General features: G+C 43.7%; 1 protein-coding gene across 3 annotated transcripts in view; it reads left to right on the top strand.

The window, feature by feature from the left end:
* Positions 1–17,895, top strand: part of LOC137420591 (uncharacterized) — a 61,374-nt gene that overhangs the window by 8,178 nt on the left and 35,301 nt on the right. For all 3 annotated transcript variants that reach the window (XR_013622514.1, XM_068105781.2, XM_068105780.2), the window contains exons 2-4: positions 6,990–7,107; positions 7,201–7,333; positions 10,189–10,264. Coding sequence is in view for 2 of the 3 variants with exons in the window: in XM_068105781.2 (XP_067961882.2) it covers positions 6,990–7,107; positions 7,201–7,333; positions 10,189–10,264 (327 nt within the window). In the remaining variant the exon portion in view is untranslated. The remainder of the gene's footprint in view (positions 1–6,989; positions 7,108–7,200; positions 7,334–10,188; positions 10,265–17,895) is intronic.

Below are 17,895 nucleotides of genomic sequence, written 5' to 3'. Positions count from 1 at the left end.
CTGATGATATTATTTGAACTGTCCTTGGCAGAACAGTCATGAGTCAGCAATGTGAACAGCAGTGGACCGAGCACACAGCCCTGGGGGGCACCGGTGCTCAGTGCGGTGAGGCCGGAGATATTTCCGATCCGGACTGTCTGAGGTCTCTCGGTCAGGAAGTCCAGGATCCAATTACAGAGGGAGGTGTTCAGGCCCAACAGGCCCAACTTCCCTATCAACTTCTGGGGGATAATTGTATTAAATGCTGAACTGAAATCAATAAACAACATTCTTACATGAGTGTTTTTGTTTTCCAGGTGAGACAGACAGGGCCAGCTGAAAGGCAGAGGATATGGCATCCTCAGTAGACCGGTTAGGACGATATGCAAACTGGAGGGGGTCTAGTGAGTTGGAGTCTGGTTTTCATGTGGCCCATGACTAGCCTCTCGAGGCACTTTATAATAATTGATGTGAGTGCCACGGGGCGATAGCCATTAAGGCAAGACACTGTTGACTTGTTTGGCACTGGTATGATGGTGGTGGCCTTAAAGCATGCTGGGACAACCACCTGGCTCAGGGAAATGTTGAAGATGTCTGTGAGGACGTCTGCTAGCTGGTCTGCACATTCCCTGAACACACGACCGGGTAGGGTAAACTGTCAGGTCCAGCAGCCTTGCGTGGGTTGACTCGAGATAGGGTTCTCCTAACGTCAGCTGTAGACAGACAGAGTACCTGATCATCGGGAGGATGGGTGGTCCTCCTCGCGGGCATGTCGTTCAACGGATCAAACCGTGCATATAAATCATTCAGCAAATCCAAGAGGGAGGCATCACTATCGCAGGCATGTGGTGTGGTCTTGTAATCGGTGATGGCCTGAATGCCCAACCACATGCGCATGCCTCTGATGTCTCGGAAATAGCCATGGATTTTCCGTGCATACGTGCGCTTTGCCTCCCTAATGGCGTGGGGCAGGTTGGCCCTCGCTGTTCTGAGGGCTGCCTTGTCACCTGATTTGAAGGCAGCATCACGGGTTTTCAGCAGCGCACGGACCCCTGTAATCATCCATGGCTTCTGGTTGGCTCGTGTAATGATGGACTTGGAGACATTGACGTCATCAATGCACTTACTGATGTAACCAGTCACAGATGCTGCATACTCCTCCAAGTTAGTGAGATGACCATCGGTAGCAGCCTCCTCGAACATACTCCAATCTGTGTGGTCGAAACAGTCCTGTAATGCTGAGGTAGCTCCCACTGGCCACACTCTGGTCTGTTTCAGAACCGGCTTGGCACGTTTAAGCAACGGTCTGCATGCTGGGATTAGCATAGCAGAGATGTGGTCTGAGTAGCCAAGATGGGGACGGGGTACAGCCGTGTGTGCATCACGAATGGTCGCGTAAACTAGGCCAATGTGTTCACCCCTCCAGTTGCAAAATTAACATATTGATGGAATTTAGGGAGAACCGACTTGAGATTTGCGTGGTTAAAATTCCCAGCGGCAATAAAAAAAAGCCATCGGGGATTGCAGTCTGCAGTTCGCTGATGTAGGCCATGGGCCAGGTAGGGTCCATCTGCACCCCGCCCCCTACCCCCACAACCCTCCGACCCGGTGTTTTTCTGGACCATTGGGGTCCCCTGAAGTGGAAATCAACTGGTAACAGTTAATAAACTGGGACTCACTGTCCATTTTGGACCCATATTTGATGGAACCCCCAAAACACAGATTTTGTCATCGATGTCGCGCCATATTCAACGCTCTTATTTATTTCAGTGTCTGTGATGGTTAATATTGCTCCATAGCACAAGTTTATATATCAAAAGAAAACTGATCATCTACTTATCATAATAAAATATCTATATGACAGATTTAAGGGTAACCTGGTTGGCATAACTGGGGTTGAATAGCGGTACCCCATTTTTTCCTAACGTAATGCGGAATCGACTAAATATTTCAGTTTAAATATAAAATATGGGTTGAAAATACCTGATATGCATAAATATATATTTTACTATCATTGTACATTATCTCAGCTTTCATTTGATACCATAAAGGCATAAACTATCCCAAAGCACCCAGACCCGTTTTGATACATCATGTCGAAGATACTACCGGTTCGTGGAAAAATGGTCGTCTGGTACCGGTATTAAGGTTCTTTTCTCAACCATCGAAGAAGCGCTATTTAAACGTACAAATTTCATTCATAATCACATTCCCCTGTTCACCATGCCTCCCAAGACATAAGGAAGTCCAAGCAGTTTAATTATAACAAAGATTTTATTTTCATCTGCACAGTTTTAGTTTTTTTTTGTTTTTTTTTGTTTTTTTGTATACTGAATCGAGGCCCGTGAAAGAGCTAACATTTACTTCACAAACAAATCAACCAGACAAACAAAATATACAAAAAGAGGGAGCGGAAAACAAGATGGGGAGAGAAGGGGAAGCACACAAACACAACATTTGAGAGCAGGGAGATGTGTGGGAGGGAGAGGGCTTGGGGGGAGGAGGCGTGGGAAGGGGGGGGGGGGTGGGAGAAGTATAAAACACAAGGACACCAAGGACTTCCGGGACAGAAGTTGGTATTTCAAAAAAGTGGATTTGGGGTGAAATTAGCGGGGGTAGAAAAGATCAAAGTTTTGGATTGGGGAAGATAAGAGATGGTGGTGAACAGCTGTTTTAAAGACCTGGAGGGTGGAGTGGGATTGAAGAGAGTGAGGGAGTTTGTTCCAGAGGCGGGAGAAAAGAGGAATGAAGGAGTGAAGGTGAGCAGAAAGTCTTGATTTTGGCAGTTTAACCATAAGAGGGTTGCTGGCAGATCTTGTGCGACCTGTAGGAATATTTGGGGGACAGAGCCCAGAGAGAGCTGGGGGGGGGGCAAGGCCAGAGAGGAGTCGGTAGAACACGGAAAGACCGCCAACCTGCCTGCGGTGAGTGAGTGAAAGGCCCTTGGAGTTTGCTTCATCGCGGGAGATTCCAATGATTCTGTTACCAATTTGTTACCCATTTGAACCCACCGAACAGTATTGTCATATTCATAAATGTAGAAAACTTCCAAATTTTAATGTAAGTTTGAAAATTTCACTGGAAACTATTTTATTTGCCGTATAAAACACAAATTTATTCCCCTAGTTATACAAAGAGCCCCAAATATCCTAACAATATTAATACTGAGTTTATGCCCACCAGTTAAACACGTCATATCTTGTGAAGTAATAGTTGTAATAACTGTATTTAATATTCAACTAACACAAACAATCAAATTGGATTCATGTCATCATCATGGTGATAAAAACTTTCATTAACACTGTGAAGAACAGAATTTGACACATGTCAAGTTTATATGAAACAAGTGTTACGCCTCGGTCCCCCGTTGGTGAAGTGATGCGAGTTGACAAAGTGGAAGACGCAAGGCGGCCATCTTGGATTTTGACGTGGCGACCCAATTTTCAATAGCGTTCTCCCTTATGCGTAGATACACCCACACACCAGATTAGAAGTTGGTAGTTCGTTTATTTTTCAAGATATTTCGCTCACAAGGTTCAGACACATACATGGTGGCGGCCATCTTGGATTTTGACGTGGCGACCCAATTTTCAATGGCGTTCTTCCTTATTCCTAGATACACCCACACGCCAGATTAGCAGTTGGTACTTCGCTTATTTTTCAAGATATTCCGCTCACAAGGTTCAGACTTACATGGCGGCGACCATCTTGGATTTTGACGTGGGTTGCACCCACACACCAAATTATAATTCGGTCGTTGCTTACGCACGCACGCACGCCCGCCCGCACGCACGCACGGACGGACGGAGGGGAAAACCATAGTCCCCCTTTCGCTCCATGGTGCGACGGGGGACAATAAGCCTAGTCGGGCTGTGCCTTTTGCATGAATGTCCCTACACATTCGACCAAAGAGACATTACTCATCACAATCACTGTCACTGTCATCAACATTCGATTGTTTGTGTTAGTTGAATATTAAATACAGTTATTACAACTATTACTTCACAGGATATGACGTGTTTAACTGGTGGATATAAACGGAGTATTAATATTGTTAGGATATTTGGGGCTCTTTGTATAACTAGGGGAATAAATTTGTGTCTTATCGGGCAAATAAAATAGTTTCCAGTGAAATTTTCAAACTTACATTAAAATTTGGAAGTTTTCTACATTTATGAATATGACAATACTGTTCGGTGGGTTCAAATGGGTAACCTAAAACTGTGCAGATGAAAATGAAACCTTTGTTATAATTAAGCTGCTTGGACTTCCTTATGTCTTGGGAGGCATGGTGAACAGGGGAATGTGATTATGAATGAAATTTGTACGTTTAAATAGCGCTTCTTCGATGGTTGAGAAAAGAACCTTAATACCGGTACCAGACGACCATTTTTCCACGAACCGGTAGTATCTTCGACATGATGTATCAAAACGGGTCTGGGTGCTTTGGGATAGTTTATGCCTTTATGGTATCAAATGAAAGCTGAGATAATGTACAATGATAGTAAAATATATATTTATGCATATCAGGTATTTTCAACCCATATTATATATTTAAACTGAAATATTTAGTCGATTCCGCATTACGTTAGGAAAAAATGGGGTACCGCTATTCAACCCCAGTTATGCCAACCAGGTTACCCTTAAATCTGTCATATAGATATTTTATTATGATAAGTAGATGATCAGTTTTCTTTTGATATATAAACTTGTGCTATGGAGCAATATTAACCATCACAGACACTGAAATAAATAAGAGCGTTGAATATGGCGCGACATCGATGACAAAATCTGTGTTTTGGGGGTTCCATCAAATATGGGTCCAAAATGGACAGTGAGTCCCAGTTTATTAACTGTTACCAGTTGATTTCCACTTCAGGGGACCCCAATGGTCCAGAAAAACATGGGGTCGGAGGGTTTTGGGGGGGGGGGGGCGGGGGATGCAGATGGACCCTACCTGGCCCATGGCCTAATGGCTCCATGGAGTACACACAGTGCCTCCTTAGAGTTGGTGCTGGGAGGGATATACACAGCCACGATAACAATGGTGGTAATAACCTGGGCAGATAGTAGGGCCGATGCTTAACCGTCAGGACTCCACCAGCGATGAGCAGTAGCTCAAGACTACCGTAGCGTTTTCGCACCAATCTTTGTTAATACAAACACACAAACCACCTCCACGGGTCTTACCGGACATTAATTTAAAACTTCCCCCGTAGTGGGGCAACTTAGCATAACAATTGTGCATTTTGTGAGGAAAGCACCAAATTTGGCACACTAGTAGACTATCATATTATGAAAAGATCTGGATATTGGGCCATCTCAGATTCAGAGATTTGATTTTTGCAAGATTTCGATTCGATTGGGATCGAAGAGAACACCTTCTTTGTCTTCTGTACAGTGAAGTTGCCAGCCCTGAATTCTCTGGCTACATCTGGGTGCTTCATTGGGAGTGCAACCATGTCCCTCAGGTGAACAGGGACCCACCTGGCATAGTGTGTGTGGTCTAAGGCATGGGACCAGTTCCGTCAGGGCATCAAGGTACATCGTGAATGAAGCCTGCCGCAGAGAACGCACGTAGACCAGTACCAACATCTCTAGTTCCAGCACAGTTGCCCAGTACTGAAAGTTGGGAATGTCTTCTCCTCTCTGGTGACAGCAGTGTTCGAACTCAGGCAGGTCTTCTGCATCATCAGCATACGTCATACAGTGGCGTTCATTCGCACGGTGTTGCAGGATGTGCAGTGCCGCTGCAGTGATTTGATGAGCTCTTCTTGTGCGGTGACGTGGGCAGCTCGCAGGAAGGAGTCGGCCGTCCCTGGCGTTGCAATCTCGGCTTGCAAATCTGCAAAATCAGCAAATCTTGCAAAAATCAAATCTCTGAATCTGAGATGGCCCAATATCCAGATCTTTTCATAATATGATAGTCTACTGGTGTGCCAAATTTGGTGCTTTCCTCACAAAATGCACAATTGTTATGCTATATTTAGCTTAGCTGCCGGACTACCGCACGGAAGGAGGTTTAGCCCGTTTAGTTGAATGGCCGTATCAGGGATGTTGTTATGGAGCCACGTTTCTGTAAAAATAAAAACGCAGCAGTCCTTCATCTCACGCTGGGTAGTTCGTTGTAATCTGAGGTAGTCCTGTTTGTTATCCAAGGAACGAACATTGGAGTGTAGAATGGACGGGAGAGCCGGTCTGTTGGAGTTAGCCTTTAGCCGAGCATGGATTCCGGGCCGCTTGCCGTGCTTCCGTTTACTCTCGTTCGCGTTTGGTTCTCGTTTCGTTCTCGTTTTCGTTGCGGTCTCGTTGCGTTCTCGTTGCGGTCTCGTTGCGGTCTCGTTGCGGTCTCGGGGCCTGCTTCACGTAGCAAGCCAAGGCCACACAGCTCCTCCGTCGGAATAATTGGCTGGTAGGTAAGACGAGCGCCGTTTTCCGATTTCCAACAAGATCTGGTGGTTCGTAGACACGTGCACGGGTGTTCCTGATGCACTTATATCTCGAAACATTTGACCGAGAAACAACATTTAGCACATTTAGCACCGTTTCTTCCGGATCCGGAGAGGCCGCTGCGTCGATGCGCGCCGCCATTTTGTATATATATATATTTCATTATTTGCTGGCTGATGTTAAAAGGTTCGACATTTTATTTGAAAGGAGTATGCATGCTGCTGTGTGATGGTTTGCTGGCTGATCTGGTGAAAGCAATGGCAAACCACCCAGTGTATTCCTTACCCTGCGGCTGGTTCAGCATGGCCTTAGGTGTGTGATTTAAAGTTAATATTTATTTGAATTACTCAGGTTTGCTTTTTGAGGAACTAAACAAATTGTTGAAGGACAAATTTCCATGGCGTCGTCCGCCATTACAGAATGACCAAATTGGGCCTAGTTTCCGATGGTCTTAGCTTTCATTCATGAGAGGCCTTTGCGAGGTCACGGCTATTAAGGTTTGAACAAATGATGTCGTGACTATAGTAACCAGTGTGTACCTTTTTTATCTTTCCTTTCAGAGCCAGGTGTGGGCCTCGGCATCGTGGAGTGTTGCGTCCCACTGGTCACGGGCCAGTCCAGCATCTTTGTCCACAGCCTGGCGCCGGGTTCCGTGGCCAAGCTCGACGGACGCCTCAGGTGACCCGTCAGGCCCGCGTAATGTAACGAGATTGCGGTGACGGTGCTTTTTGGGTACAGATGGCATGTCTGCTCTTGGTGCGTGTTATCTAGTCGTGGAGACCAGCTACTGGAGGTGGAGTCAATTGACCTGCGTCGTTCTTCCCTCGGTCATGCACATGGCGTCCTCAGCGCGTGCGGCCCTGGACCGGTCAGCATTGTCGTGAGTCGTCACCCGGATCCCAAGGTCAGCACACATTGAGCATCTGGTTAGTTGCAAATGCCAAAATTGGAAATTATCATTGTAGACCATTATTGTGAAGGCCCTTTACACACAGTGGAGGCTCATGGAACAAACAAAAAAACACATGAAGAGTTTACATTCATATGACTATGACATGGGAGGGCATTGAGGAAGCTGCAGACTTTGGAGACAAGTTTGAAAAGTCTGGAAGTATGAGATGGGTATGAAGAAGAGATTTCTGATGTGGTGTACCATACTCTGTTACGGAGCGTTGGGTTTGCTGAAGCAGTTTCTAGGCCAGGGTCCATACTCTGTGACGAGGCGTTGGTTCTGCTGAAGCAGTTTCTAGGCCAGGGTCATGCTGGGTGGTTTTCCATCCCTCTGCCATAGTTAGGGCAGAAATTTGGAAATTTTCCAGTGTGTGTGCTGATCTGCAACTTTGAAGTCCAGGAGGGAAGATGATGGTTGGACACACACTGCAAAGTGTTTCTACAGGTGATATAAAAGAGCAAAATACTGCAGGTGAACAGAGAGTCTTAACTTTGGAAGGTTGACAAGTGGGGGCCGGGGGGGGGGGGGGGGGTTGCTGCAAAAAGGTGTTTGTCCTGTTGGGGTTTATAATGGCAAGGGATGCAAAACTACATGTGAGATTAAATAGAAAAATAAGAAGTCACCAACATGTCTCTGGTGAAAGAACTGAAGGCCCTGTGGCTCGACTTCTTGATGGGAGATGCTTTTGGACTTTACAGCATCCACGATTGAGAGGGGGGATATAGGAGCACCAGCCAATAAGGTAGAGCAATACTCCATTGTGCTACCTGTGAATGGCTTTGTAAACTGTAAGGAGTTTGCAGGTAATTTTCCATATGCTTTTATTTTTATTGGACACCGCTCTTTCCCTATTCCATCTCCAGGCGTTGCATGACGTCATTGCCATCACCGAAGGGTGCCCAGTGATGATGCGCGCTCAAAGGGAGTACTCATTCCGTTTGTTTTCTTGTTAGCCCATCCCCTGGGCAGCAGGAGATGGGGTTTTGCAATCACTTCTGTGTGTCTGTCTGTGTGTCTGTCTGTGTGTCTGTTTCTCTGGGCCATAAATTTTTTTTACCATTTGAGCTATTGTCATCAAATTTTCACCGAAGCTTTATTATGATAATACGGAGAAGGGAAATTAATAATTTTGGCAAATGCTCCAAAGGTTAAAGGTCAGCATCACCTAAAATCATCAATTTTCATCCAATTGACCTGAAATTTAAATTTACCATTTGAGTTTTGTCATCACATTTTCAACAAAGCTTTATTATGAGAATATGGAGCAGGCAAGTTAATAATTTTGTCAAAAAGTCAAAAGGTCAAAGGTCAGCGTCACATAAAATCGTCAATTTTCATCCGATTGCCCTGTAATTATTTAATTATTATTGATTTTGTAAGTACTTTTATTAGCCATTTGATTAATAATGTTATTCTACGATTATCATTTACTGGCGATGCACGGATGGGAAGCCAAAAGCCACCAAATGGAAATGGCGAATAGGAAAAGATGAACTAATAAATTCCACACACTTGTGCCACCTTCAGTCGAATGTTAGGCATTGACAGCAGGTTCGTGAAGGGCTTGGGCAAACAACGTACCCCATGTGAATGGTTCTATCCCCAGTCAATGGCGAATCTGCATATGGCGAATCCGCGAATGTCACGGTTAGAAAGTTGAACCCCTCCCATCATTTACTCATTCATATTTAACCTCAATATCTCTATTTTCATTCCAAACAGCATCATTCCAATCATACATTAATACTACAACAAAAAAACTGTGTTAAATCAGGATTTTATTGAGATATCAAACAGCCCATTGTCGTCATCTGTCCACTTCCGGATTCGGGAGCAGTTCCGTATCGAGCCAATTTCAAAATCATAATTTTATTGAGGAGTTTGTGAAACCTCATACCTACCTACCTACCTTACAACATCCGCCGGGACCCCAAAACGTTCCACAGGAGGTTTGGCAGAGCTAGCCCCAAAACTGAGGGAGTCGTGTCAGGACGGATGGATGGACGGACGCTGCTGTTTTATAATATAGATTTATTTTCATTATTAATCACTTATTTATTTTCTTTCTCATCTGGGCGATATCTCGGGCACCTTTTGAGCTTGGAAGTTGATATTCAGACATGACAGTGACCAAGTGATGTGGCTATAAAGGATATTTTTGATTTATTGATTAATCAATTGATCGATCATTTATTTAATTATTAAATTAATTGCTTAATTTATTTTTTAAAGGTACAGATTCAGATGAAACGGCGGTGGTTTAGGTGTTCTATTTGCCACTTGATTGATAATTGAATTATTTTACGATTACTATTTGTTTATTTTAATTATGCAATTAATCAATCAATTATTGTATACCTCTCCCTCCCAATACAGTCTCTCTGTGCCACGTGCTGGAGGATATGTTATTTATTTATTTGGCATTGGGGTGCTGTACTTCGAATGTATCTGTACTTGTTTTTTTTTGTGTTTTTGTTTTTATCAAAACATGGATTCTTTCCATTCAACACGACATGCTTTTCGCTCATTTAGCGGGTGAAGAGGGTTTTGTGTTCGAGCACCTCGTCACAGAAACACCTGTGGGTAGTTGATGTGATTCATGGTGGAGTCTTGAGGCATGAGATGGACATTAAGTACTTCACAATACAGCAGGGGAACACTTTTGTTATCATAAGAGGCTGTTACCTCCATAGCTGGTTAAAGACATAAAGTGTTACCTTTATTATGGTGAACTGCCAGTTTGTAACTGGACCTCTTACTCTTGAAGTCTTTGACGTCTAATCCGATGTTTTACCTTTCGAGGGCAGGTTTCAGAACAGCACCTGGAGGAGGCCATTAGTGGTGCCTTCAGGCGACGCAGCCTCAGCAGAGACTTCCTCGGAGGTAACAATTGTCCCTTTGGTTCAAATCTTCACGTTATAGACAATTTCTGTGCTACCTGATCTGGGATCCAAGACAATTTTCGTTTTTTTTTTGTTTTTTTTGTATACAAGATCGAGGCTCGTGAAAGAGCTAATATTAATCACACAAAAAGTCAAACCGACACACAAAACACAAAAAATAAGGGGAGCGGCAGACAAGATGGGGAGAGAGGGGGAAGAACACAAACACAACATTTGAGAGCAGGGACATCGGTAGAAATGTGGGAGGGGGAGGGCTTTGGGGGAGGTGGGAGAGGTATAAAACATATGAACACTGCAAGGACTTCCAGGAATGAAGTTGGAATTACACAAAAAAAAAAAAAAAAAGTATCTGGGGTGAATTAGTGGTGGTAGAAAAGATCAAGGTTTTGGATGGGGGAAGGTAAGTTTTGTGTAGGTTTTTTTTAATGTTATTTAAATGTCATTTTTAAATGTATGTTTTTTTTCCATTGTGTGTGTAATACCTTCCCGCGTCTAACTGCGATATTTACCTTGTCTTTTGTTGTCCACACGAACACCTTGAGTTTTAACACCCTTATTAACAACGTGCAGAAGAGGTGCTGCATGTCGGAGCACGCATTTGACAGGGAGGTTTGTCGCAACCATTTCAGTCTAATTTGCAAACATTAGGCTTTACATACCTGTACTATTTTTAAGGGACCATCTCTTTATTACGTACCATACACAAATGTGGAGCAAATTTGGTCCTCCCCTCTCCTCCACCAGACCTGCTCAGTGATGCTCAGTGACCAAATTGTTAAAGCCTTCTTGTGTTGCCCTCACTGATGTTGGTTCGATTCACTGCTTAGGGGTTAAATTTCCCTGTCACGGAGTAATGGTCTGCACTGGATTGGTTCTTAGCCATTGAAATGTTTACCACTTGTGGTTCACGATAAACAGCCCCGATACCAAGAATATGGACCTCCATCTTCCCCACCCCATTGTATGCACCTGGTAAGCAACTTACATCCCTCCCTCACCCCCACCTTCTGCTCCCGGCAGGTTATAAATACATGGCTCCTTTGTGGATAAACAGAATTAGATTACACCGGAATCACAATATATGTGTACAAGCAGGGGCTACCTGTCGCTGCCCGACTGGGCGAGTCTTTCCCCAGAGGTGGTTTTGGTTCCTGCTGGACATTGAAAAGCCATGTAGTTATTGGCCTCATGGTGGTTACCTTTTACCTGCGGGCTGGAGAAATCACTACCTGACCCCACATTCCAATCTGCACTTTGCAGTGGCCTTTGGTGGCCTCAAAACTATCAACAAGGCCAATGTGCGGCAGCTTAAAACCTTGCCCACATTATGAAGTACTTCCACCCAAAATTTGGGGTCTTTAGGTGCTACAGGTGGTTCGGCCATGAAATAATAACGTACACACGTGTAAACAAACACACAAACACTAGGACTTAGAGCGTCTTAGCCCAATGTACGAGGCGTGTTCACAACTTTTCTAGCCGGACATCTTAAGCAACATCATTTGCTTTCAATTGTCCCTCTTGAATTGATTATACTTGGTCCAGCATTGCTGCAGCTTGGTTTGTATACATTATTGTTGATAAACACCTCGACCACTGCAATCACATCGTCGTCACCGTCATCCTCAAAGTTCTTCCCACAAAGCCATTCCTTCAACTTGGGGAGCAGGTATAAGCTTGAGGGAGCATTAACTGGTGCATCTACTTGATGAGTCAGCAGTTCAAAGCTACAACCTGGTCCATGTGGGATGGATGATGCGTTGTCCACGAGAAGCAACACTCCTCAACTGAACTTTTTGTTTCTCACAACCGTCACAATTCATCAGCATGGTTTTGCATGATGCAAATTGATGGTCTCGCCTCTTTGGAGAGTTTATCATGATCACCCCTTCGATGTCCCAGAAAACAGTGGTCATGATCCTTCGAGCTGGTGTCTTCTTATTGAACTTCTGAGTGGATGGATGGAGAGTGCGGGTGCCTCAACTGCATGTGCTGCTGTTTGGTCTCAGGAACAAAGTGCTGAAACCATGATTCATACTGAGTCACAGGCTTGCTCGTGAAGTTCTCTAGGTTTGCTTGAAACCCCTTAAGAGGTTCCCTGGGAATGTCAAGTCGAGCTCTCTTCTTATCATCGGTCAATATTTTGGGCATCCATCTTTCTGAAAACTTCATCATGCCCTGTGATCCGCTGAGGATGGAGTGCAATGATCCAGCCCAGATTCAGTTACAGTGGCCTATGAAGGGGCATCAATCCCGCCGTTGCCCCCAACCCCAGCCCCAATGTTTTCCATCACGTCCTCATGGATTTCCTTTGGTGTCAACTCTCTCTTATGGAATGGAGCGGAGCCCGTACTACTGCTCTGATTTCGGTTTTCTCCATTTTTCAAAACTCCATTGACTGACTCCTGTTGACATTTATATTCTTTTTTATGGAGATTGCAGACCCTATCCGGGACTTGTTTTGTGTGGTGTATTTTGTGTGCTGGTGTGTTTATGTTGGTGTGGTGTGTAGACATTGCATTGATGACGTAGGTTTTTGTTCATACAGGGGGCAAACAGACCTTCGATGGTCTAGATTCACGTTCCAATTGTTTGTATTTTATTGATGTACGTATGTTATGTATTTTATAGACATACTCACATTTCCCGGTGTGTACCCCGGTTTAGAATAGGTGCACCGTATCCCTGCGCATCGTAAGAGGCGACCAAGGGTTGGCGTCAGGAAGGGCATCCACCCATAAAAACATTGCCTCAAACAGGGAACCATGATTGTCATGGGGCCCGCAAGGCTAACCCCCGCTCTAGCGGGGAAAATGGCCTTAAAACGATCATTCATTCATTCATTTTTACTTACATTCCTAATAGTACATATTTTATAGACGACTCACATTGTAATAGTACATACTATATAGACGTACTCACATTGTAATAGTACATTATATATAGACAGACTCACATTGTAATAGTACATACTTTGTAGACATACTCACATTGTAATAGTACATACTTTATAGACATACTCACATTGTAATAGTACATTATATATAGACATACTCACATTGTTATAGTACATACTTTATAGACATACTCACATTGTAATAGTACATTTTTTATAGACATACTCACATTGTAATAGTACATTTTTTATAGACATACTCACATTGTAATAGTACATACTTTATAGACATATTCGCATTGTAATAGTACATACTTTACAGACATACTCACATTCTTAATAGTGCATACTTTATAGACATACTCACATTGTAATTGTACATACTTTATAGACATACACACATTGTAACTGCACATACTTTATAGACACACTCACATTGTAATAATACATTATTTATTGACAAACTCACATTGTAATAGTAGATACTTACTCACATTGTAATAGTACATACTTACTCACATTGTAATAGTACATACTTAATAGACATACTGACATTGTAATAGTACATACTTTATAGACATACTGAAATTGTAATTGTACATACTTTATAGACATACTCACATTCTTAATAGTACATGTTATTTTATCGACAAACTCACATTGTGATAGTACATACTTTATAGACATACTCACATTGTAATAGTACATACTTTATAGACATACTCACATTGTAATGGTGCAAACTTTAGACATACTCACATTGTAACTGCACATACTTTTCGACATGCTCACATTGTAATAGTACATTATTTATAAACATACTCACATTGTAATAGTACATACTTTGTAGACATACTCACATTGTAATAGTACATACTTTATAGACATACTCACATTGTAATAGTACATACTTTACAATGTGAGTGCACCTGGTAAGCAACTTACATCCCTCCCTCACCCCCACCTTCTGCTCCCGGCAGGTTATAAATACATGGCTCCTTTATGGATAAACAAAATTAGATCACACCGGAATCACAATATATGTGTACAAGCAGGGGCTACCTGTCGCTGCCCGACTGGGCGAGTCTTTCCCCAGAGGAGCTTTCGTCTCCTGGAATGCAAATCCAACGGAAGGAAATCTCATTTCCTTTCACAAAGCCCGAAACAAGTGTGTGTCCACCCTCAGGAGAGCCAGGAAACAATATCTCTCCGTCCTCAGGACCGAACTCTCTTATCTGTCTCCCTCTTCCAAATCCTGGTGGCGTCTGGTGAAATCTGTTTCTGGAGTTTGTTCCCCCTCCATCCCCTCCCTCACCTTAAATGGCCACACGGCTGACTCCGCACGTGAAAAAGCTGAATGCCTCAACTCTGTGTTTGCCTCTAAATCTTGTGTCCCAAACCCATCCCTCTCTGTACCCACCGTACCCAGTCGTACCCAGCTGCTCCTGGACTCTGTGTCCTTTCCTCCTGACAAGGTGGAAAAGTTTCTGTCAACCCTCGACTCTGATTCTGCAACTGGACCTGACGGCATCAGCCCACGGGTCCTAAAATCATGTTCTTCCGCTCTTTCACTCCCCCTCTCTGTTCTCTTCACCCTCTCTTTTGCTCAAGGTCATCTTCCATCTGCTGGGAAATCTGCCAACATCACCGCTTTGCACAAAAAAGGTGCAAAAACAGATCCCAGCAACTACAGACCAATCAGCCTTCTCCCAATTATCAGCAAAGTCATGGAATCCATCATTGCTTCAGATATGAAATCTTTCCTCTTCTCCAATGGCTTGATCTCTGATCATAAATTTGGTTTCAGACCTGGACACTCCACTCTGGACATGCTGCTTCTGCTTTCTCAACAATGGATGGAGGTCCTCAATGCCAAACAGGAAATTAGAGCAGTCTCCCTTGACATATCACGTGCCTTCGATACGGTCTGGCACCCCGCTCTGCTCACCAAACTCTCCTCTTTTGGTATCCATGGAAATCTCCACGCATGGCTGGCGGACTTCCTCTCTAGTCGTAGTCAACGTGTGGCCCTGAATGGGTTTCTCTCATCTCCTCTTCCTGTTCAGGCTGGAGTTCCCCAAGGCAGTGTTCTGGGCCCTGTGCTTTTTCTGGTCTTCATCAATGATCTCTCTGACTCTCTTGAAAATCCTCTCTATCTCTTTGCTGACGACTCTACTCTCTGTCGCTCCATTCTTCATCCCTCAGATCGGCAGTCTGCAGCCTCCTCACTCTCTGCAGACCTTGACAAAATCACAGACTGGGCAAACAAGTGGAACATGTCTTTCAATCCTGACAAATCTCACACTCTTACGATGTCTCTCCGAAAAGACCGACTGGACAACCCTCCCATCCACTTTCTGAATAATCCTCTCCAAGAAGTTCTGTCACTCAAGCTTTTGGGGCTCACTATCTGCCATGATCTTTCCTGGAAAAACCACATTTCCAATCTGGCCTCCAAAGCCAGTCGCCGACTGGGCATCCTCCGTCGTGCGAAGTCATTCCTAGGCACACCTGAGCTCCTCACCACATACAAGGCTTTCATCCGCAGCTCAATGGAATACTGCTCTCCCCTCTGGGCTGGTGCTCCTGCCTCACACCTAGCTCGCCTTCACGCTGTTGAAACCAAAGCATTCAGAATCATTGGAATCTCCCGCGATGAAGCTAACTCCAAGGGCCTCTCACTCACTCACCGCAGGCAGGTTGGTGGTCTTTCCGTCTTCTGCCGACTCCTCCCTGGCCTTGCCCCCCCAGCTCTCTCTGGGCTCTGTCCCGCAAATATTCCTACAGGTCGCACAAGATCTGCCTGCAACCCTCTTTTGGTTAAACTGCCAAAATCAAGACTCTCTGCTCACCTTCACTCCTTCATTCCTCTTTTCTCCCACCTCTGGAACAAACTCCCTCACTCTCTTCAATCCCACTCCACCCTCCAAGTCTTTAAAACAGCTGTTCACCACCATCTCTTATCTTCCCCCATCCAAAACCTTGATCTTTTCTACCCCCGCTAATTTCACCCCAATTCCACTTTTTGAAATACCAACTTTTGTCCTGGAAGTCCTTGGTGTCCTTGTGCTTTATACTTCTCCCTCCTCCCCCTCCCCCCCTTCCCACGCCTCCTCCCCCCGGGCCCTCTCCCTTCCACACATCTCCCTGCTCTCGGATGTTGTGTGTGTGTGCTTCCCCTTTTCTCCCCATCTTGTCTTCCACTCCCTCTTTTTATATATTTTGTTTGTCTGGTCGATTTGTTTGTGAAGTTAATGTTAGCTCTTTCACGAGCCTCGATTCAGTATACAAAACAACAAAAAAAAAAAAAAAAAAATTTTTTTTAATAGACATACTCGCATTGTAATAGTACATACTTTATAGACGTACTCACATTGTAATTGTACATACTTTATAGACATACACACATTGTAATAGTACATACTTTATAATCATACTCACATTGTAATCGTACATACTTTATAGACATTCTCACATTGTAATAGTACATACTGTATCGACATACTCACATTCCTAAGAGTACATATTCTATAGACAAACTCACAATGTAGTCGTACATACTTTATAGACGTACTCACATTGTAAGAGTACATACTTAAGAGACATACTCACATTGTAATAGTACATACTTTATAATCATACTCACATTGTAATCGTACATACTTTATAGACATTCTCACATTGTAATAGTACATACTGTATCGACATACTCACATTCCTAAGAGTACATATTCTATAGACAAACTCACAATGTAGTCGTACATACTTTATAGACGTACTCACATTGTAAGAGTACATACTTAAGAGACATACTCACATTGTAATAGTACATACTTTATGGCCTTACTCACAATGTAATCGTACATACTTTATGGACATACTCACATTGTAATAGTACATAATTTATAGATGTACTCGCATTCATATTACTGTAGTTCATCCTTTATTGAGGTACTCAGTTGAAAAAAGATTATGTGCTATACTTGTTACCACTAGGTGGCGTTGTGTGGCATTATGCACAAACAGACAAACAGACAGACAGACAGACTAATGGTCTCAAATACAACACGCCCTCCTCTGGTGTGGATAACAAAAATATGTTTTACAAATAAACATCACATTTTGAATCCTTTGATCTGTTAAATTGGTTGTGTTCTTGCATTTCATTAAGTAGGTCAAGCAGGAAACCTTCTGAATGACCATCGTGACATCCGTACACACAACCTTTTGCTTGCAACACACGAACACTGTTCACCTAAATCAGTGTTTCTCAGCCGGATTTATCAGATGACCCACCTGTCCTTATTTGGTTGCCACGACCCCCTGTTGTCCCCTACAAGGGTTGACAAAAAGGACAGAAATGGGGATTTTGAAAAAAAAACACTTTACCGGGTAAATACTAGGTTTATTCAAGTGGGAGGGGAGGGGGTTTAACCCAGGTGGGGAAAACTGGGCTGGGGCAATTAGTGCCAACCCTGACTACAGGAGTTGTAAAAGGATGTAACCTGGGCCATTTTTCTTTCCTTTTTGCACGCAACATGTCAATTTGGGGACTCGTCTAATTTAGCGAACATGGTAGCTCGCTCTCGACATCGATCAGCCTGTTTCTGGCTTTAGTTTGGATAATTTCTAAAATTGATAATGCAAGTTCACATTGATAAATCGTTGGGAACATCACTAGGACTTGTGTAACTACTTAGCGCAGACACCTCGCG

The sequence above is a fragment of the Myxine glutinosa genome, chromosome 2, assembly GCF_964187855.1.
Source record: "Myxine glutinosa chromosome 2, kmMyxGlut1.1, whole genome shotgun sequence".
In the NCBI taxonomy this organism is placed as follows: Eukaryota; Metazoa; Chordata; class Myxini; order Myxiniformes; family Myxinidae; genus Myxine; species Myxine glutinosa.
Note: the sequence above shows the minus strand (reverse complement) of the source record. Positions and strands in the feature narration are given on the sequence as shown.